This window comes from Anabrus simplex, chromosome 7 (assembly GCF_040414725.1).
Source record: "Anabrus simplex isolate iqAnaSimp1 chromosome 7, ASM4041472v1, whole genome shotgun sequence".
Taxonomy (NCBI): Eukaryota; Metazoa; Arthropoda; class Insecta; order Orthoptera; family Tettigoniidae; genus Anabrus; species Anabrus simplex.
Window position 1 is genome coordinate 177,676,230 of NC_090271.1, and position 24,278 is coordinate 177,700,507.

General features: G+C 40.5%; 1 protein-coding gene across 6 annotated transcripts in view; it reads right to left on the minus strand.

The window, feature by feature from the left end:
• Positions 1-24,278, minus strand: part of LOC136877020 (protein big brother) — a 213,039-nt gene that overhangs the window by 181,374 nt on the left and 7,387 nt on the right. For all 6 annotated transcript variants that reach the window (XR_010860698.2, XR_010860697.2, XR_010860699.2 and 3 more), the window contains exon 2: positions 2,270-2,356. Coding sequence is in view for 2 of the 6 variants with exons in the window: in XM_067150813.2 (XP_067006914.1) it covers positions 2,270-2,356 (87 nt within the window). In the remaining 4 variants the exon portion in view is untranslated. The remainder of the gene's footprint in view (positions 1-2,269; positions 2,357-24,278) is intronic.

Consider the following 24,278-nt stretch of genomic DNA (forward strand, 5'->3'; position numbering starts at 1 on the left):
AGTTTTCCTTGATTTTCCTGTATGCAGCATCTACCTTTCCTAGGATCATACAACCTTCGACATCCCTGCACTTCTCCTTCAGCTATTCTTCCTTCGCTTCCTTGCACTTTCTATCCACTTCATTCTTTAATCGCCTGTATTCTGCCTTCTTAATTTCTAGCAATCTTGTATTTTCGTCGTTCATCAATCAGGTCTAGTATCTCCCGAGTAATCCACTGATTCTTAGTTGATGTTTTCTTCCTTCCTAACATTTCTTCAGCAACCCTACTGACTTCATTTTTTATGAATATCCACTCTTCTTAATTGTGTTTCCTTCAGCCTTTTCATTTAGTCCTTGTGCAACATATTCCTTGAAACAATCCTTCACATTCTTTTCTTTCAACTTGTCTAAATCCCATCTCCTTGCATTCCTTCCTGTCTTCAATTTCTTCAGATGGCATTTCATGACCAACAAGTTGTTGTCAGAGTCCACGTCTGTTCCTGAGAAAGTTTTGCAATCCAACACCTGGTTTCTGAATCTCTGTCTGATCATAATGAAGTATATTTGATACCTTCTAGTGTCTCCAGGTCTCGTCCATGTATACAGCCGTCGTGTGTGGTGTTTGAACCAAGTATTGGCAAGGACTAAATTATGACCAGTGTAGAATTCAACCAGCCGACTTCTTCCTTCGTTCCTTTGTCCCAATCCGAATTCTCCTACTGTATTACCTTTTCTTCCTTGGCCTACAACTGCATTCCAGTCTCGCATCAAAATTCTTTCGATTTCCTCATCATCTGCCGAACTAGTAGGCATGTAGACCTACACTATTGTGGTGCGCATTGGTTTGGTGTCTATCTTGACGACAATAATTCTTTCACTATGCTGGTCGTAGTAGCTTACCCGCTGCCCTGTTTTCTTCATTATTTAATCAACTCCTGCATTTCCCCTATTTGATTTTGTATTGATAATTCTGTATTCTCCTGATCAAAAATCCTTTTCCTCCTGCCAACGTACTACACTTATACCATTAACATCTAACTCTAGTCTATCTATCTCCCTTTTTAGATTCTCTAACCTACCACAACGATTCAAACTTCAAACTTCTAACGCTCCGACCCGCAGAATGTCAGTATCCATCTTCCTGATGATCGCCCCCTCTCATGTAGACCCCATACAGAGATCCGAATTGGGGACTAGTGTACCTCCGGAATATTTTACCCGGGAGGAAGCCATCATCAGTACATCATTCATACAGAGATATCTGCATGTCCTCGGGACTTAGTTACGGCTGTAGTTTCCCGTTGCTTTCAGCCGTGTGGCAGTGTCAACTGAGCTAAGCACTGTTGAGTATTATTACAAGGCCACATCAATCATCTAGACTGCCGACCTTGCAACTTCCGAAAGGCTGCTATCCCCCTTTCGATGAACCATTCGTTAGTCTGGTCTTTCAACAGATACCCAACCGATATGGTGCACCTGTGGCTCGGCTATCTGCTTCACTGGAACACGAGAGCATTCCCACCGCGGCAAGGTCACATGGTTCGCAGGGGAGGAGTTAGTTCATATTACCCTCATAATATGTAGCTCATACTATTATCATGTACCATATAGCTCACATTCAATTTCTCCCGGTAGGTGGGGGCGGTAGAATACCACCCACGGTATCCCCTGCCTGTCGTAAGAGGCAACTAAGAGGGGCTCTAGGGCTCTCAACTTAGGAGCGTAGGTTGGTGGCCATGGGGCCCTCAGCTGGGTCCTGACACTGCTTCCCCTTACTTGTGTCAGCTCCTCACTTTCATATATTCTATCCGACCTCCCTTGGTCAACTCTTGTTCTTTTCCGATAATAACGGTTTTAGAGCGCACGAGGCCTAGGGAGTCTTTCATTTTCACGCCCTTCGTGGCCCTTGTCTTCCTTTGGCTGATGCCTTCATTTTTCGAAGTGTCGGATCCCTTCCATTTTTTCTCTCTGATTAATGTTATATAGAGGATGGTTGCCTAGTTTTACTTCCTCTTAAAACAATGATCACCACCACCACCACCACCACCACCACCACCACCACCACATTCAATTTTAGTCAAAATTATTATTTAAAAAAAAACGGCTAGCCTATTTAGAAGCTGAAACCGCTCTCACTCGAAGATTTCTTTTCCGTACATACAGGTCATGAAAGAGAGATAGACCCTATCATGTGCTATCATATCATTAAAGAATTTTTCTCATGCACCATAAGCCAAGACATCGAGCCGCTGGCTGTAGGCCTATTTAGATTCTAGACTAATTACTCACAATTTCGGTGTGCCCCTCCCTGCAGCCATTTTGGAACCGAACCTGGCGCTCCTCCTGTGGGCGATCTCGATATCCTGTGTAGCGAACCTGGAATAAACAAGGAATATATATCAATCAATCAATCAATCAATCAATCAATCAACTGCATTTAGGGCTGTCGCCCAGGTGGCAGACTCCCTATCAATTATTTACCTACTCTTCTCTTTATCAACCATTTTCCATGATAAATGATTTCAATCCCTAATTCCTCTTCCTATAAATGAATATTGGCTCCAATTTGTACTCTTGAATCCAAAATTCATCTTCATAATATGACCTTTCCTGCCTTTAAAAACTCTACTTAAGCCTAATCGTCTACCACCCCACTGACAGCTCATCTTCTTATTCCCAATTCTGTTACAGCCCAAACTTTTCGACATGTTCATAAGGCTATTCTTTGTCGGATACCACCCAGAATAAATCGTGCTTTTCCTGGATTGTTTCCAGTTCACTTTGTATTTAGTAATACTGGTGTGGGTCCTGTACACTGGAACTGTACTCTAATTAAGGCCTCAACAGAGATTTACACGCCCTTTTCTTTACATCCTTACTTACTAACCAACCAACCAACCAACCAACCAACCAACCAAGCAAGCAACCCCATGGCTTACCACTGCTCAGCCCGAAGGCCTGCAGATTATGGGGTTTCGTGTGGTCAGCACGACGAGTCCTCTCGGCCGATATTCTTGGCTTTCTAGACCGGGGCAGCCATCTCACCGTCAGATAGCTCCTCAATTGTAATAGCATAGGCCGAGTGGACCTCGAACCAGCCTCAGAGCCAGGTAAAAAAATCCGTGACCTGGTCAGGAATCGAACCCCGGGCCTCCAGGTAAGAGGTAGGCATGCTATCCCTACACCGCGGGGCTGGCTTACTCCTTACTACACCCCTTAATTGCCCCCATAACCATATGAAGAGACATGTAAGCTTTGCTTACAGTACAACCTCGTTAATGTGATTATGAACTTTTCCTTATATTAACACCTACGTACTTACTGCGATCCCTTTGATGTTTCTTCACAGTAATTAAAACTGAGAATGATTCTCCTCTTGGTGAAACTTACAACCTGACTTTTCTTCCCGTTTACTATCATATCACTGTCTGCTACCTACTGTACCTCATAACCTTGTCGAGGTCTCTTTGCAGTTGCTCACAATCCTGTAACCTGTTTATAACTATACGATGTATTACATCATCCGTAAAAGGCCTTGTATGTGATTCCAGTTCTTTACTCGTATTATATATGTATATAGAATAAAGCATAAATGTCCAATAGCTCTGCCTTGCTGAACCCCTTTTTAACCAGGATCAGATATGCCAGACCTACTCTAATTCTCCGTTCTGTTTCTTTATTTTATTTTTTATAGATATTTAGCCATCGATTCAGTCACGCTTTTGTTTAGTCAAATAGCCCTCACTTTCATCAACAACCTCCCATAATATTCCCAGTAAAAAGTCCTGGATAGATCAATAGCGATAAGTCCATTTGACCTGAAACTAGAATATCTGGCACATGTTGCTGGAATCCTACAAGTTGAGTCTAACTGAAATAACCTTTCCTAAAGCCGAATTACCTTCTATCAAATCAGTAATTTCGCAAGCCCGTCTAACAACAAAAATATGTTTCCCAGAGCTTACATGCAGCACATGTCAAACCGACTGGTCTGTAATTATTTACTTTATGTTTATCACCCTTTCCTTTGTACACTGGGGCTACTATAGCAACTCTCCATTCATTTGGTATGGCACCTCCATGCAAACAGTAATCAAATGTTTCAGATACAACAGATCTAGTAGCGACGTATGCAGCAAAGGATCTTCCTTGAAGAGATTTTTCACTTCACAATACATCCTCGATTTTCCTCATAGGAAAATGTAATATTAGATGCTAAACTTCAAAAGCAAGTTTGATTAATTTATATCTCTGACAAAGAACTCATCGTATTGGCCAGTGGAACTGCACCTAGTCGCAGTGACAGTAAGAAGATGCTGAATGAGTTGTTAGGAGAAGAGTTGCGTAGGACGTAAAAGAGAAAGGCATGAGTAACATGTCTGCTTAAATCAAATGTTCTTTAAAAGTCTCTTGCGACAAATATAATTCTGACCGTATATTGGAGTACCAAGGAGAGCCTCCGTAGCTCAGGCAGCAGCGCGCCGGACTCTCACCGCTGGGTTCCTTTGTTCAAATCCCGATCACTCCATGTGAGATTTGTGCTGTAGGCCTACAAACCGGAGGCGGGACAGGTTTTTTGTCCGAGTACTCCCGTTTCCCGTTTTCCCTGTCTTCTTCCCTTCCAGCAACACACTCTAATTTCATTTCATTTCATTTCATCTGTCAGTCATTAATCATTGCCCCATAGGAGTGCGACAGGCTTCCGCAGCCGGCGCAATCCCTATCCTCGCCGCTAGATGGCGGCATCATTCATTCCATTCCTGACTCGGTCGAATGACTGGAAACAGGCTGTGGATTTGCATTTTCAATGGAGTACCCAGGAGATCTTCATATTAGTTTGAATTCTACGCGATAGTTTATACGTGACTGATCCCAGGACTGTTATTCGTCCCACCAGTGTGATGTTGCACCTGAAAACTTTTTGTATAAAACAATACAATGGAGTTACATTTATTCCAGTTCAAGTTATTAAACAGTTATAGATTCATTTAAAAATAAGAAGAGGAATAACGAACATGACTTCTAATTTTGCTTTGATATTGTGATATTAATCATATCGTTAGCTTAATTTCACTAAGCCAAACATCTTATTAGATTTGAATTTTTCGTGGTTCAGTCACTGTCAAAAGTGAGAGACTGGAGTGGCTCCATTATAATAATTGGCATATGCTTTGCTTTGATATTGTCCATCTTAATTCTTCAACTGCGTTTTGAAGAAGCTATTTTTGCGTGAAGTTATAATAAGCTTATCAATTGTTCGGTTGAAACTTCGTCTATTCATCAAGTTATGTGCCCGAAAGTGTTCATGTACTTTCAAATTTGCCACCTCATTCATCTGAGCCACTGGGTGATCCCACAACTTCAGTTGCATCTCCTTCACAATCTTAATCGTCGTTCGTATCTATGTGATTGTCTATATCAGACAGCCGACATATCTTCCAGAATCTAAACTTCACATGTCCCTTATAGGCTACAGCCAGTCCAGGGACGTAGGCTAACGTTAGGGCATGCAATGCAGACGAGCCCGGGCCTTTAAGGGTCCCGCAGTCTCATTGCGAAAAAATAAAAGTATGATGGGCCGATTGCAGAAACGGTATTTAGACGATGTCTACGGTTAAACAATGCCTCAGTATGGCTGCCGCATTGCAGAGACGTTATTTATCACTTAGACATTGTCTAATACCGATGTTCAACCGGTCATGTTTAAACACTGCCGAGAGCACTGTTTAGCCTCAAATGAGAGGAGTGAATCACAATCAGAGGTGTTGTACCAAATGAAACATGTAATTTGTATTATCATGTTGAGACGATTCCGGGAATAAATGTTAGTCCGACGGCCTCTCTGTGGGTCGCCTGCTGCTAAGTCGCAGTAATTCGTTTGACATGTACGGGGAGACAGATCTTAAAATAAGGTTTCGAGAGACTTGTTTCTTGAGACTGACAGAGGGACAGTCCGGTAATTGTCAACTTGAATACAATCTTGGAAACCGATACATTTTATTATATACCTGGGGTAATTTCCATGGAATTATAGGTCACTTCAGCTATTTACATACATATCAGAGTTACGTGTCCCATACATCAACCGGGAGGGATTCACTAATATTTACTGCCAAGTAAACACGCATAATAGTGAAAACTAAAAAGTAGGTTGTATGAGTTTTTTATGCAGGCTATATAATCGTATAAGTTTTCGGCAACTATCAGATAGGAAAAGGCAAATGGAGGTGATGGTGGTGATTATTGTTTAAAGAGGACTGGGGAAGAAAAGCCGTGGCTAACAGCCCTAGTATTTGCCTGATTTAAAAATTGGGAAACTACGGAAAACAATCTTCAGGGCTGCTGGTGACGCGTTTCGAACCACGATCTCCAGAATGCAAGCTACATCTATATGGCCCGTACAACACACTCGGTTACACATTACTATTGCTTCATCTTCCCTTCGTCGAAGCTATCGTATTTATGAGCAGAATACACTCACTGTAACAACGCTATAATCAAAGCTACACTTCCCCATATGGTGGCGTGTCGCTTTAGTGTCAATAATATTATGAGATTTAATTTCCACTGAAAGCGATACTCTTAACTGTGGGCAAGTCATGCTCATGCTTAGCCATATTTGAGTAATGTGTAGGAAGACAAACAGCTGACTGGCGTTCGGCGCGCGCACCGAAGAATTTCATTGATTGCGACAAGCAAAGAGTTGCATGAAAGATATTTCTATCTCCATTTTCAAACCAATATTGAAACTTTAAGTGATGTCTAGTTAAACATCGACTAAACATTGTTTATGCAATGGAAGATCGTGCTCGATTTAGACGTTGTTTAGGTAGACGTTGTCTAAGGCTTAAAACTAGTCATCGTTTCTGCAACCGGCCCTATATATCTAGCCTAATGTCAGTCTGCACGGAAATGATCAGGGCGATTTTGTAGAATCAGTCGAAATAGCTTATTCTTTACAATTTGTGCGCAGAGGAATCGCCACTTGATTGCATCTAGCAACATTTTATTGTCTTTAGTGCAACACAGCACAGCTGTGACGTACCCACTTGGCCCACAGATGTATGACAAATTTATAACGTGGCGGGTCACTTTAATATTAAAATAAATAAATATGTCATTGTTTCTCCAGAAACAGTATCCCAAGGGCGCCAGTCTTCAAGCTTATGGCTTGAAAACAAAAGTAGATAATAATAATAATAATGCGTAATGAGACTCAAAAAACTCCCAGGGGTGAGGTGAACGGAACACAAATCATTAAGTACACTAACTTGGAATTTAAGGATCATTAATAATCATTTCATAAAATACAAATTAGAACAGCTATTTATTAAGATGAAAAACGTGACGTAACGGCGTTTTAACGACATCTGAACTTAGGGAAGCAAAAGAAAAATTGAATGAAATTAATTTTAAAAATGAACTGTTGCGCGAAGACTTGCAGTAACTTATGCCATAAGCTCACCATATGTAGACTCTGTTGTCTTGAAGCTGATGATATGTGGATCTCGTACCGACTGCCTTCTCTGTTGTTGGATTCCAGTCCTACTTCTACATTTCCTGTCCTTAACACTTCCTACTGTACTCCTTACATAAAGTCGTAATGAGTCCTAATTTTAAGTGCAAAACCACCATGGGTTATGTTCATGGAGAGAATACATTCATATTCTTCCGTATTACGGAACAGTAGCGTAGCTAAATTCATAATAAGAGCTCTCCAGCCCTATACTAGTCAAAGCCGGTCTCCCGTTGACTACCTCTCGTCATTGAGATAACAAGTCCCAATGAGAGTAACTTTTGAGTAGAATATACTCTGATGCGAAGTGAACTAAGTTAAAATCTTCTCCGATGTGTAGACGTAGAATCGTAGTAAGAGTATGAATAAGAATATAAATGAGAAAGTCCGAATCAGAATCTCTTCTCCAGCCCTTGTCGGTGGTATTTATCGGTTCAAAGGTCTCCTTCCATCAGCCATATCACATGGTCCAGTAAAGATTCGAGGTCTCATCCCTTCTCCCATGTATTGCTGTGAATCCATCACGTTGCTTCATTACGTTCATTCACATAGGCTGAACTTTCCCGCTGAAATAAAGCGTCTCGAAGCGGAGTTTGAAAAGTGGGTGTTAATAATGTATCAACTGTCTCTTCATGAGGTGGAGAGGGTAATATCTCTCGTAACCTCGATGACGTACTTTTCCTGGAACTGGGCTGAAATTAGCCTGCTGACTCTGGTCACCTCACAACGGCTATTGGAAAATTTACTGCAAGTTATAAATATGCGTGATGGAAATACTTTACCCAATAATTTGTTCGTTCAGAATACGTTATAGCCGCGATACAAAGAAATGAAATGATGATTGAAATGGATGATAAAAACCCTATATATATATATATATATATATATATATATATATATATATATATATACATATTAATTTAAAAATGACCTATCAGTGATTAAATATATACATCTTATCAATTAAATATATAGTTCAATAATTAAAAATATACAGTGATGTCCCAAACATCACACAGCTTGCCCTTGCCGTCTTTCGCAAAGCCACGACATGCTCTTCAGGGAAGACCTACACCAAATTATTCAAAAATAATTACAGTAATGAAAATTGGTACCAAAACATCATACTTTAGTTACAAAATGACAATTTTGCTGTGTAGTGCACCGGAGATCGTTTTATTGCACAAATTTCGTAAAAACGGTTGTCACACATTTAATCAACAACAGTGGATAATGCCAATAAGAAGCTGGTGTAATAACGATCAGTCAACTCGGTTTTGAACGAGCTCTTTTCGCGCGAAGTTCATAAGCTTATCAATTGTACGGTTTGATACTTTTCAAACTGTATTTGAACAGCTTTTTTATTTAATTTTATTCGTTTATTTTAACAAGAGTCTAGCTCCTGAGGGAGCAATAGTTTCGTGTTTCGCCATACAGCTCTGCAAGAATATAATCGGAGCACTTCGGAAAATGTCGGTGAGTTTGCCACGCGTAGAGCAGTAGGAAGTTGAATGTAATTCTTCGAGTACAGGACGACACATAACCATGATAATAAGATTAAGATTCAATCATGCCTGTACTCCTGAACATTTATTTAGAATAAAGGTGATCGAATCGATTGATTATCTCTGAATGTGATAAACTAGTCGGTACAACAAACCAGATATATTTTCTTCCAATGTGAGAAATACAAATTTAGACAGAAATGAATTAAGTTGGGTTTCCCGCTGCCATTGAATGTATCTTGCCTGTTACATAATCCTACAGTTCAACTGGCAGAGTTAATGGCTCATTTCCTTCCGGAAAGCAAACTAATAATGTAACTCTACTAATCTAACTAACTACCTCCTTTATATGTGATTCGGTCTTGTATGTTTGGCAGTCAAATGCCGTCATGAATCACACTGGCGAGAAGATATATTACCCCGTATTCCTGTGTGTATTTTTATCCCACTCTTTTAGTATATATCCCATCAACAAGAATCGACTTTTATAGATATGCACATTAAATACCATAACAAGATATTCAGAATGGTACTTAATATAAGAATTGTAAACATTAAAAAGGTTCAGTGACTGGACGGAGGCTATGTTTTCGGAGTCCAACAACGACCAAGAAGAAGAAGTAGTAGTAGTAACTCTTGGAGGGAGCAATGCGGTTAAGTGCGCTCAGCTGTGAGCTTGCATTCGGAAGTTCGAACCCCACTGTCGACAGCTCTGAAGATTGTTTCCCGTGGTTTCCCATTTTCACACCAGGCACATGTTGGGGCTATATCTCAATTAAAGCCACGGCCGATTCCTTTCCACTCCTAGCTCTTTCGTACTCCATCCCCGCCATAAGACCTATCTGCGTCGGTGCGACGTAAAGTCAATTGTAAATATATACAGTATACCAAAACCAAACCCCATGGCACTACAGCCCTTGAAGGGCCTTGGCCTCCCAAGCGACCGCTGCTCAGCCCGAAGGCCTGCAGATTACGAGGTGTCGTGTGGTCAGCACGACGAATCCTCTCGGCCGTTATTCTTGGCTTTCCAGACCGAAATATATATATACACTATGGAGTATTTTGATTTCTTCTAGGCCGTGAACTTTCTAGTCGCAACGATCTGACTCGTATGAGCTCTTCTTGAATTACTGTATGATACATTTATTTTTCTTTACTAAACGCCATAGAAATACCACTTTTCAACATAAAACGCAACGTTTTGTTTTTCTAATTCGCTTTTATGGGGATTCCGAGACCTTGGAGCGAACCGAGACTTCGTCTCAACAGCAACGCAAGCATTCCGAGCCGCCTGCATCTTTGAAGAATCCAGAAATGGTGGTAATGATGACATAAAGCTGAAAAAGAATTTGCTTTTGTGTGCATTTTATTTTCGTAAAACCAATTGGAATCGTACTGAGGAACGGAGGGATAGCGTGACATCTAGCGGCACTATTTGAACTGCTAATCCGATTATTTTCTTACAGTGCTATGCGGCAAAACATGAAACTATTGCTCCCTCAGGCTACGGAGTATAGTTCTGTAGTTGATGAAAAATAAGCACGAACATCTAAATGGTTCATGCTTGGCAACTGAGCAGCTTATTGTTATTAAACTACCGAGGCAGTCAAATAAAACCTATTAAACATTATTTAATAATCATCTTACAATAACGATTAATCGCTTTGTTCATATAATTTGACATTATATTGCATTACTTCGACCTGCCTTAATTAAATTTATATTAAGTTATTAATAGGTTTTACATTTTATTTGAGGGGGCCCGAATTTTTCTTTTGGCAGCTGGGCCATTATCACATTTGCTATATCCCTGAGCCAGTCCCTGTGGTGAGTAGTGTGAATGTTTCACTGGTAGGGTGGGTTGGTGCGTACATTTCAGTGGGATTTGTAGATGGATACGCAACAGCACCTTCTGGCTCGGTGAGGAAAGCAACAGAAAACTACCTCATTCCTCATTTTTCTAGTAGGGCCTTATGCCTTTCAGCGACACACAGGTTTTCTATGAGAGGTGATGGAGTTGTTGGAGATCCAACCAGCCTTCGGGCTGAGAACACGGACATTCTTGGGGAGTGGCGACAGATACAGAATAATCGGTACCGGTATTAAGGCAACTGCCGCATATTACCGAGGCCAGAGATCGAACCACTAAGCTATGGTTTTCCAGTTGTCAGAAAGTGGATATTGGTTATGAATTATGTGCATGGCTAGTATACTGTGTCTTTACTGTAAGAGCGACTGAATTGTTCCCTATTGTACTGGTAGAAGTGTTTGAAGAGCGTTAACATGATTAGGCTAAAGATAACAAGAGCAATTTGTTGTCAAGTTTTCTTTTACCATGCACTAATGAAGACGTTAGAATTACAATGGCATAGGCTGTCACTAAATGAAAACCGTTAGACAGTTACATTACTACTTAACTTACACTTTTCTATACCCTTCCTTCACCGTGTAATTTTAGGCGTGTAATTATGCTAATATATCCCTTTGCATTCTGAATAGGTCCCTTAAACTCTACCCGACCGTCATTTGTTACACATTTGCGATTACATTACAATCATTAATCGAAATATCTGAGCCACACACGATACAGAAGTCGGCGAGAGTGGCTCACTCGGTTTCACGATGGACATTGAAACTCAAGTGTGCGATTCAGATTGTTACTATTTGAGGAAGAAGGATCGCATCAGATTAATGTTTGTGAATTGTCGGGGCATACAATTGTATTCGTGATACGTTCCTACACTCACACCTGATATAATAATAATAATAATAATAATAATAATAATAATAATAATAATGTTTTACGTCACCTTTTTTACGGTTTCCGGAGACACCGACCAAGGTGCCGGAATTTTGACCCGCAGGTGTTCTTTTACGTGACAGTAAATCTACCGAACGAGGCCGACGTATTTGAGCAGCTTCAAATACCACTAGACTGAACCAGGATCGGACCTGCCAAGTTGGGGTCGGAAGGCCAGCGCAGACATCAAGTGACAATGCTTCCAATTACTTGTGCCAGGCTCCTCATTTTCTCTTCTTTCCTTTCTTCCTGGCCTCGAACAAGTCACCTTCCCTTGATATCAAAGAACCCTGACCACTAGAGACGACAGATCTATTCTGTAAGCTGAAAAGAGAATAGCAATGGCAGGGAAAGGAGCTAGCCACTCAACTCTGAACCTGAGTGTCCCGAGTGTGAATCAGGTGGAATTTTCGGTGGGACTAACGCATATCAGCAGGAAGAGCATCCGGCTTTAAACCGCTGCCTAAGCACTACATTGAGCCTGGGTGCTTCATCCTTACTGTTCATAGTGTACTGAAAGGTAGGGATACAATTGGGTGGAAAAGTTTTAAGCCGTATGGCCGCATCGAACTCATCTCCAGAGACAATAACAATACCCAGTCCTGCATCAGAATAGGTTTATCCCTTTCTGTACCCAGAACGTCAATCTACGCTAAATCGTTCACTGTCACTGCAGCCCGACAATGGAATCTCTTTCACGATGGTCGTCTGAATTAGCCTACGTCTAGCAACTCGGTTTTTAAACCTGTGTTGAAATACCGGGGAAACGTGAATGAATCATCAGGTTGTGACCTTAAAACTCCTACTTCCTCATCTTTATTATTTCCCTCTTCTTACTATTCCTTGTAATCACCTCTAATTTGAAGGCGATAGTGAGGCATCTTCTTGGGGCGAAGGCGATGTGATTAGCTCAGTGGCTTCTCACCTGGAACTGAAGCTCGAATTGCGGGCGATTTTGGGTTGAAATGTTCATCTCAAAAATCACGTGGCGTCAAGATGGGCATCCGGCCAAAAACCAACGTGTGTTTTGTAGTCTATATATTAAAAGGTTATATCTTAATACCACTAGGTTTTATTAATTTATTCGTACTATTAGTTTAATTTTCTTCTTCTTTTTCGTCTTATTATTATTATTATTATTATTATTATTATTATTATTATTATTATTATTAGATCAGATAATGGTTCACCTTCTCTAAATCTCTGAGATCTGTTTTCTAGAAATATAACCACCCATTCAATCACATTTTTGTCTGGTCCAATAGCTTTTCCATTTTCCCCTAAAATCATAAGACTGCTAATTTATGCTTGCAATTATTTTCTCCTTTGCAGACTTCTTCGCTTAAATTCAATTTCCTGGTAAGTTTCTTCAATCCCTCCTTACGACCACAACGGTTTCTTTCCAACTTGCAGCTCTTTAATCTCATTATATTGGGCCTTAACTTTTCCTTGCTGCATTTAAGGGTGCATACCTGTTTTCACACTCCCCAACAATTTCTTTAAACCCCCATAGGCTCCTTACATTTTTAAATACCATTTCCCACTGAAAATACAGTAATTACTTTTTTAAACTCCCTGGTCCCCTTCTTATCAACCATGTTACTTTCTAACAGTCGTACTTCTACAAACTTCCTTTCTGAAAAATGAAAATGCGCAGCCTGTTTCCAGTCATTCGACCGGGTCAGGGATGGAATGAATGAAGCCCCATCTAGCGGTGAGCCTAGGAGCTGTGCCGCCTGCCGAAGCCTGTCGCACTCTTCTTACAACCTGCCTTTCTATCGCATTTATTTTCGACTACAACAAAAATAGTTTCGTGGTCACTTACCATCTATCGTATCATTTCAGTTTCTCTATACAGCTCACCTTGTTTTATCATCATTACGTCCAGAATATTCTTCCTTCTAGTTGGTTCCTATTCGGCCGTTCTTCCCAAATCAACTACTTTATCATTAATTTGATTATCATGTTTTTTGTTAGTCTCATTACCTTCAAAGGTAACATTGGCTAAATTTAGATCACCAACTATAATCACCGTTCCTTTCTGTGTCGTTTCCTACATAGCTGATTATCTTAACAAATAATTTCGTTTCAGCGTCTCCCCTTGCAGGTCTATACACACTAAAACATCTAATTGCCTATCATCGTTAGGGATGAGCCTTACACCTATGATTTCATGTTTCTCATCCTAAACTTTTTTCATAGTTTATAGATTCTTCTTTCACCGGCATGAATACTCCCCCTGCTTTATAATCTATCCTGTCTCTACGATAAACACTCAACGGTAAACACTCAACTGCTAGGAGAAAATGTTCGCATCCATAATGTCACGTCTTAGTCACATTCAACTTCTAGTACAATATCTTGTAAATATGTTAAATTACTTAATGTTATTTCTTTCCTTTAAATACTTCCACATTTTAACACCGACAATTTTATGACATCCTTACTTAACTTCCAGCTCCCTGTAGTCTATTTCACCACTCCCTAGTCCACCTCGTTTCTCTGAATGTACTCCTTACAGCCCTTCTAAACAAACCTAACTTAAACATAACCTGTAGTTCAAGTTAAGGCCATCTGAAAGCAGATTTCTATGTCGTATCAATCCATTGGGATCTACAAATCTCACAACCAGTTTCTCATATACCCACTCCACAGTCTCATTTAAATCCCCGATCACCCTCCAGTCAGCATCCCTCCTACATAGTATCCCACTGATAATCTCCGCTCCCTTGAACTTCTCCCGCGCTGTCATAACCAGATCCCACACATTCCAGCTATGTTGGCACCTATTTCTGCTTACCTTACGTTGTTGATCCCAACATGAAAACTATTACCTTCTCTTTACCCTCCTCCTTCCCTTCTACTTCAACATTTGCCTTAACCTAATGCCTGGATAACATCAACCTGGTGCCCTTTCCTCCACACACTTTCCCCACGTGTCTTACAATGGAGTCCCCCATGACCAGAGACTCAGTGCTGTCCACCTCATTAAATCCCGTCCCTTCTTGGTATTCCTTAACTTCCCTGACGGCTACAGTATCTACTTCCACCTACCTTTCCTCTCATGATACTGTTGCACCTCCCACTTCAGTCAGTATTTCTCTACGTTTCCCTTCCCTCTCTTTCCTCTTCCTCTTATCTTCCCCCTCCTCTGTGTAACACTTCCATGTTCCTCACCTCTTCTCTCTTCTACCTGCAGTAACTCACACCGATTTTTCACCGATACCTCTCCTGTACTCTTCTCCTGTCAATCTGCAGTATCTTGGTCCTCAATTTCCTTCCCCTTAAAGTATTAACTCATCTGTCTTCCACAACATCTCCCCTTCCCTCCTTCCTGGCATTGTTAACAGAATACGTTCTAGACATATTGATGATATTGAAGAATGAGACTCATAATTTATAACCATACAGCACATTTTCTGATTTTATCAATAATTCGTTCCAGACTAATGATTGTTTACCAGAAACTTTTGTTTCTGTCTCCTCAATCATCCCTAGAAGTTGGAGTGTTGAATTTTGATACACTGTGTACGTGATGCGATGATACTAGTTTTGTATGTCTGGCACGTAAGCCGCTGGTCAAGTAGCCTCTCTCCGTATGTATGTATGTATGTATGTATGTATGTATGTATGTATGTATGTATGTATGTATGTATGTATGTATGTATGTATGTATGTATGTATGTATGTATGTATGTATGTATGTATGTATGTATGTTATATTATTTCTACATTAAAAAGAAACACAGCCAGGTTAACATTTCCGTACTTCTAGATATGAAAAAATGAAGAAATACATAGACTGGACATTTATTCAGACATGAGAGTTTACTAGCCTTCATCCTGGAGGGTTCTGTGGAAGGAAGAAATTGTAGAGGAAGTCCTAGACTGGAATATATTGCTCAACTGGTGGAGGAGTGAGGATGTCAATTTTATGTAGAACTGGAGAGAATGGTACAAAACGGGAACCTTTGGAGAGCTGCTGCCAACGAACCTTAGGGTTGTAAACTTTAGTAATAGTCCGGGTGCGAAATTATAAGGGGTGGAGGGGAAGGAGGGTTTCCCTCCACCACCGAAGAACACATATCGTATATTTCTGAAATTAATGTTTTTACTGTGCATATTTTCATTAAATCATCAGCAATAATGTACATAATACAGAAATGCTGTAATAGAATGACTGCCAGAGTTGAGATATAAAGCAACGTAGCGGTGGCAACTCAGCACCTGCAGCTTACTGACATGTTTCGCTCTGGCAAGTTCATAACAAACCCGGGCAAAAATGTAACTTCCTTGAAGTCCTCCCTCCATATCATTACTCTGAGTAGCTCGAGCTTTCACCACTCCTGTACTTCTTCAATTTAATCCAATTTTTATGATTTTACGACGCACCAACACAGATAGTTCTTACGGCGACGATGGGATAGGAAAGTCCTAGGAGTGAAAAGGAATCGGACGTGGCCTTATTTAAGACACAGCCCCAGCATTTGCCTGGTGTTAAAATGGGAAACCACGGAAAAGCATCTTCAGAGCTGCTGACAGTGGGGCTCTAACCCACTCTGTTCCAGTTGCAGGCTCACAGCTGCGCGCCCCTAACCGCACGGCCAACTCGCCCGGTCCTGTACTTCTTGGAGAGGATGTGTTTCCGATAGGTAGCCAACAGGACAATATTCACTTAAGCAAGTTACAAAGTGACAAATATGTTCAATGAGCACTAAGCCCTGGTACAGGAAGGTTGCATTAACAAAGCCATAATACAGCCATTTCTTTGTGATTTCGCACAGTAGTAGTAGTAGGGGCTGCCTGGCCGAGGCAGTAAATGCGTGCTCGGTTCGCCCGGAAGGACGTGGGACGAATCCCCGTCAGGAAGTCGTAAAATTTAAGAAACGAGATTTCCACTTCCAGAGGTGCATATGGCCATGAGGTTCACTCAGCCTACACCAAAAATGAGTACCAGGTTAATTCATGGGGGCAAAAGTGGCCGGGCGTAGAGCTAACCACTTCACCCCATCACGTACTGAGGTTACGAATGGTGGAAGCCTTTACCTTCCACCCCTCCAAGGGTCTTCATGGCCTGTACGGAGTAGTAGTAGTAGTAGTAGTAGTAGTAGTAGTAGAAGTAAAAACCTGGTAATATCTCATATCACTTCCTGCTAAGGTACTCTGGGGCGTACAGTTACAATGAAATACACATCATCAATCCTACACCTTGAACAGTTAATTCTTATTTCCACACAAGTGATTTCTACACGAGATGCTTGAGGGTAAGTCCGCCTTGGAAAGTAAATGGAAATCCCTGATTTACGTCAAAGCATTTTGTAACCATTGTGGGTGCTGAAGATTTCCTTCAAACATTAATAAACCAATAAGTTATAAAGAGCCAGAAGTAATTAGGATATACAGTAACAAGAGAGGTGTCTTGCAGCTGGGCAGCTCGCTACGTTCATACAGACCTCTAATTAAACCAGGCATTGGTCACAACTCACGCACAAAAAGCGCGCACATATGACCTCTATTTTTGAAAGAATGTGCAAGTGTGAGAGTTTTTGGAGATAACCTATCTACCTATCTAAGAGATTAAAAATGGTGATAGTGGTGGCGATTGCTTTAAGAGGAAGTACAACTTGACATTCATCCTCTCTTAACACTAATCTGTTGTCCGACTCGTTGGCTGAATGGTCAGCGTACTGGCCTCCGGTTCAGAGGGTCCCGGGTTCGATTCCCGGCCGGGTCGGGGATTTTAACCTTCATTGGCTAATTCTAATGGCCCGGGGGCTGGGTGTTTGTGCTGTGTCCAACATCCCTGCAACTCACACACCACACATAACACTATCCTCCACCACAATAACACGCAGTTACCTACACATGGCAGATGCCGCCCACCCTCATCGGAGGGTCTGCCTTACAAGGGCTGCACTCGGCTAGAAATAGCCATACGAAATTAAAAAAAAAACACTAATCTGTGAGAAAACTGAAAACAATCTGACCCTCTAAGAATGAGGTTATCGACAAAAAGAAAAGGAAGGACCACGGAGGGAGTGGAAATAAAGGACTCCCTATGCTTCGCAAACCTGATACTTCGGGGTCAGAAGAGAAGAATCGACCAAGGGAGATCAGATAAGAAAAAAAAAAAAATCAACATTTATGTTAATGGCAAAAGTTAATGGAAGTAATGCCAGCAACACCTACGGCTCCGTGTGCCGTGCAGTCTTTTCCTCCTCTTTATAGAAGAGAGTCACCTATCAACACAATGCATTTATTCTTTGGCATTCGAAGCTAAAAAAAAAAAATTCCTACTGATTGCATCCAGAGGTGTTTCTTGCTACAAGCAAGATTTTCTTTGAGGAGTCACCGAGCTCGATAGCTGCAGTCGCTTAAGTGCGGCCAGTATCCAGTAATCGGGAGATAGTGGGTTCGAGCCCCACTGTCGGCAGCCCTGAAGATGGTTTTCCGTGGTTTCCCATTTTCATACCAGGTAAATGCCGGGGCTGTACCTTAATTAAGGCCACGGCTGCTTCCTTCCAATTCCTAGGCCTTTCCTATTCCATCGTCGCCATAAGACCTACCTGTGTCGGTGTGACGTAAAGCAAATAGCCTTTGAGGAGTCGTACAACTTAAATATCATTAGGTCAAGATAAACGTAAAGTAATATAACATGAAGAAAAGGTTATATTAATACATGCATTCGATATTAGTTTTAATAAGCTGAAATACTAAAATAAATACCATAACGATTGTAACTTATTATACGACCTATTATATTTTATAGGGGTAAAAGATCTCTACAGGTCGACGCCTCGAACAAATAGCACTTAAAAAATTATATTGTATTGTATTGTATTATATTACCAGCTGATGTACCCGTGCTTCGCTACGGAATTCTACATTGTATACAGAATTCTAGGTTAGGTAGTGTACACGTTGTAAGCAAGATTGTATTAAATTGCATAGCTCTTAACATTGCCCTAGAAACGCGATGGGGAAGTCACCAAACGTCTTTTCTCGTGTGAAGATCAGGTTAGGGAATTTTCATTGTAATGGTAGGCCCGCTTGCCTACCATCAGTCACAATTAGGTTGAGGAGTTCTCATTATAATGGCAGACTCTCACTCTCCACCTGCCTTTTTACATCCTCAGAAAGACTGACTTAGTGGTTTTCCCAACTGAATGAACATAGTGATGGAACCAACCAGAGGGAAAAATATCCTGGATGTGGTGCTGATAAAACCAGATGAGCTCTATAGGGAAACTGAAGTAATAGATGGTATTAGTGATCATGAAGCTGTTTTTGTGGTAGTTAAAAATAAATGCGATAAAAAGGAAGGTCTTAAAAGTAGGACTGTTAGGCAGTACCATATGGCTGATCAAGCAGGTATGAGGCAGTTTCTAAAAAGTAACTATGATCGGTGGAAAACGGTAAATAAAAATGTAAACAGACTCTGGAATGGGTTTAAAGAAATTGTTGAGGAATGCGAAAACAGGTTTGTACCTTTAAGGGTGGTAAGGAATGGTAAAGACCCACCTTATTATAATAGAGAAATAAAGAGACTAAGAAGGAGGTGCAGACTGGAAAGAAATAGAGTTAGAAATGGCTGTGGAAGTAAGGAGAAATTGAAGGAACTTACAAGAAAATTGAATCTAGCAAAGAAGGCAGCTAAGGATAACATGATGGCAAGCATAATTGGCAGTCATACAAATTTTAGTGAAAAATGGAAGGGTATGTATAGGTATTTTAAGGCTGAAACAGGTTCCAAGAAGGACATTCCAGGAATAATTAATGAACAAGGGGAGTGTGTATGTGAGGATCTTCAAAAGGCAGAAGTATTCAATCAGCAGTATGTAAAGATTGTTGGTTACAAGGATAATGTCGAGATAGAGGAAGAGACTAAGGCCAAAGAAGAAATAAAATTTACATATGATAGCAATGACATTTACAATAAGATACAAAAGTTGAAAACTAGAAAAGCGGCTGGAATTGATCAGATTTCTGGGGATATACTAAAGACAATGGGTTGGAATATAGTACCATATCTGAAGTACTTATTTGATTATTGTTTGTTCGAAGGAGCTATACCAGATGAATGGAGAGTTGCTATAGTAGCCCCTGTGTATAAAGGAAAGGGTGATAGACATAAAGCTGAAAATTACAGGCCAGTAAGTTTGACATGCATTGTATGTAAGCTTTGGGAAGGCATTCTTTCTGATTATATTAGACATGTTTGTGAATTTAATAACTGGTTCGATAGAAGGCAATTCGGTTTTAGGAAAGGTTATTCCACTGAAGCTCAACTTGTAGGATTCCAGCAAGATATAGCAGATATCTTGGATTCTGGAGGTCAAATGGACTGTATCGCGATTGACATGTCTAAAGCATTTGATAGGGTGGATCATGGGAGACTACTGGCAAAAATGAGTGCAATTGGACTAGACAAAAGAGTGACTGAATGGGTTGCTATATTTCTAGAAAATAGATCTCAGAGAGTTAGAGTAGGTGAAGCTTTGTCTGACCCTGTAATAGTTGAGAGGGGAGTTCCTCAGGGCAGTGTTATCGGACCTTTATGTTTTCTTATATATATAAATGATATGAGTAAAGGAGTGGAATCGGAGGTAAGGCTTTTTGCGGATGATGTTATTCTCTATAGAGTGATAAATAAGTTACAAGATTGTGAGCAACTGCAACGTGACCTCGAAAATGTTGTGAGATGGACAGCAGGCAATGGTATGTTGATAAACGGGGTTAAAAGTCAGGTTGTGAGTTTCACAAATAGGAAAAGTCCTCTCAGTTTTAATTACTGCGTTGATGGGGTGAAAGTTCCTTTTGGGGATCATTGTAAGTATCTAGGTGTTAATATAAGGAAAGATCTTCACTGGGGTAATCACATAAATGGGATTGTAAATAAAGGGTACCGATCTCTGCACATGGTTATGAGAGTGTTTAGGGGTTGTAGTAAGGATGTAAAGGAGAGTGCATATAAGTCTCTGGTAAGACCCCAACTAGAGTATGGTTCCAGTGTATGGGACCCTCACCAGGATTATCTGATTCAAGAACTGGAGAAAATCCAAAGAAAAGCAGCTCGATTTGTTCTGGGTGATTTCCGACAAAAGAGTAGTGTTACAAAAATGTTGCAATGTTTGGGTTGGGAAGAATTGAGAGAAAGAAGAAGAGCTGCTCGACTAAGTGGTATGTTCCGAGCTGTCAGAGGAGAGATGGCGTGGAATGACATTAGTAGACGAATAGGTTTGAATGGCGTTTATAAAAGTAGGAAAGATCACAATATGAAGATAAAGTTGGAATTCAAGAGGACAAACTGGGGCAAATATTCATTTATAGGAAGGGGAGTTAGGGATTGGAATAACTTACCAAGGGAGATGTTCAATAAATTTCCAATTTCTTTGAAATCATTTCGGAAAAGGCTAGGAAAGCAACAGATAGGGAATCTGCCACCTGGGCGACTGCCCTAAATGCAGATCAGTATTGATTGATTTTGATAGGTCATTACAATGGCGTCAGTAGGAATGGCGCTATTCATATGAAATATTCGATCAAATGAAAACCACACATTTTCTCACTTTGAACGAATAGTACTACGCCACCAATCTAACAGTCCAAAGTTCCAGAGCTGGAATGACCAAGCCGCAGACAGCCATGATACGTGAACAATCTTCGTCGTTTTTCGGTGGCGGGCATAGGGGGGGGGGGACGAATAGTGGAGAGTCCCAGGGCACAAACTATGTCCTTTTACTAATCTGTTTCCTTGGAGTACCTGATGAGTCGCAAAATCTCAATTCACTACAGTAGCGGCGGAAAATTTACCTGACTTGAAAGCAATTTTTCCTCCAAACCGGAGGAGAAACCTCCTCTTCACTGCTAATTTGGAATAAAATGAATGTAGAATTTAACAAAAGTGAAGAGGAAGAAACTTTTCTTAAGGTACGGCTCTTTTCAGGGTTGAATTTTGAGTTATTTAGTGAATTGTGGTGCTATAATTTGAAATATGCCTAAATTGTAATTCTAGACCAGCTCATACTACTACTACTACTACTACTACTACTAAGTGGATCGAATAGCTGGAATACTATGATGAACCCGTGTGTTACGTACCAGCAGTATCAGAAATTGTATGAACCAGAGGAATGTGATGCTAAAGAAGGAAGTTTTCTAACTCCCCAGCTATTTCCCGCCAATATTCAGTCAGGTTGTTATACTCGATACGCAGCAGTAATCCCATCTATCGGAGTTGAGTGGCAGCATAAGAAACAAAGAACTTCATAAAAATGGTCAATGGAATGTTATTGTTGATCAAAGTTATGCGCTTTCGATATTGTAGGCCTTCACATTTAGTTTTCTTCCGACTCTGAAATACAACTCTTATCATAGTCGGTACGGTAAAACTGAATAAAAAATAAATGATTGGAAATTGCATTCTCTATAACTTTTTATGTAGTATTTTTCGATAGGACCAATAGTAATAAAGGTACCGTATTTAAACAAATATAATTTTAGGCGCCTTCCCCTAAACTACAAATTCATCCAGGATGAATAAAATTGTTTATAGCTTAAACTGTAGTTTCTTATTCCCTGACTTTATATACCGATTTTCATTAAATTCTGTTTACCCATTTTCTCGTGGCTCGGCGTTGATATGGGCTTAGGAACAAAAATACAAATTCATGAATATCTGTTACCATAGCCGGTACGGTAAAAATGTATAAGACATAAATGATCGGAAAATTAATTCCATATAACTTTAGTCGTGTAGGATTTATCGATAGGAGCACTAATAATATAAATATTTGAGAATTAAGTTAGGCCTTCCCCTATATTACCATTTCACTCAGCGTGAATAAAATTATTTATATCCTAGATTGTAGTGGCTCATCCCCAGACTTCACATACTGATTTTCATTAAATTCTCTTCAGCCGTTTTCTCGCGATGCGTGTACATAACCTACATACAGACAGACAGAAATTACAGAAAAGTAAAAGGTGCATTTCCTTGTTACTGTGGACATGACCGATACAGAAATAGCATTCTTTTGAAATTCTGAGCAATGTACAGACAAAACTCGTATTTCATATAAATAGCCTAGATATCCATCAGTAGCCGTCATTAACGTAGATTAACGAAATTCACCTCAAAGAAATTGATCTCATTCGCAGTAGCCTAGTCATCTTGCGGCCTGAGCGGTCGCTCGGTTCCCTTATAACTCGACCTTACGTCCCGCCTCGTGGCCATGATCATTAAGGCGTCAAGTCTCTATGGTCTGACACCGTGGCTGGCCGGTTTGAGTCCTGTTGGTGAAAAAATATTTCACCATCAGAATGTTGGGTGGCGCGGAACGAGAAGAGGTGGTCGTATAAGCCCGGATTCAGTTCTAAACCTCTCCGCAGTGGCAGTATGGTGTGAAGGCCGATGACGCTGTAGATGGTGATTCGTCCGTCGGATGGGGACATAAAGCTTTGAGCAGACCCCTGTGTTGCTATAAGCCGACACCGGATTTCACCCTCTCCCTACCTCATTGTAATCATCCCACACCCAGACACGCAGGTCGCCTATAGGTGTCAAAAGAAAGACTTGCACCAGGAGAGCCGAACATGTCCTCGGACACTCCCGGCACTAAAAGCCATACGATAAGTAAATAAATAAAATAAATGTAGCCTACACCATGCAGACAAAATCCCGCTTATAGCAAAAATTACTCACTATTGGACCCTACAGCGACCGAACATTACTGAAAGAAGCAATCAAATATCCCCTTGGAAGTAGTTTCAATGTTCTCAATTACTACGGCTGTATAGAACGCTCGAACACAAGTTTATCAAAACTTAGAATCTCCGGAACATCTCCAAACAGTAGGCTCAGGGCCGCCTAGATGCATTCTGGGTCCCCTGCGGCCTCTCTTCCTTAACGCCATAACCAAACACCATATAAAATTTGTATAGTCGCTCAAAAAAAAAAAAAAAAAAAATGAGCACGGTATTGTATGTTCCTCCCATTTAATATTTTATCAACTTGTTTTTATTTATAATCAAAACATAATTTATGTCCCATGTAGATACAAACACTCTGGATAGCCACAACAAACATGTCTAGAGGTTAAATCGTTTCTAAGAAAAGCGTCCAGTAGGCCTACAATTGAGGAACTTACACAATATACCGTGTGCTCATTATTGTTTGAGCGACTGTGCAATTAAGAGTACAGACATATAACAGAAATATAGTTTAATAGGTACATTATTTTCAAAACGAGTAAAACATGAAAATTATTAATAAATATGAATGCCAAATAGGCCTAATAATTTCATGAGTCCGAGTACGCTATCCTAAATTTTTCACTGTCCCACTGCCAACTGCGATGAAAGGATACATATCTAATGGCATATTGATGTGGTATTATATTCGGTGTTGGTGGTATCCGGAATTTTCTCACTTCACGGTCACAAAATCACACAACCTTTCCTCAGAAACAGAATGAT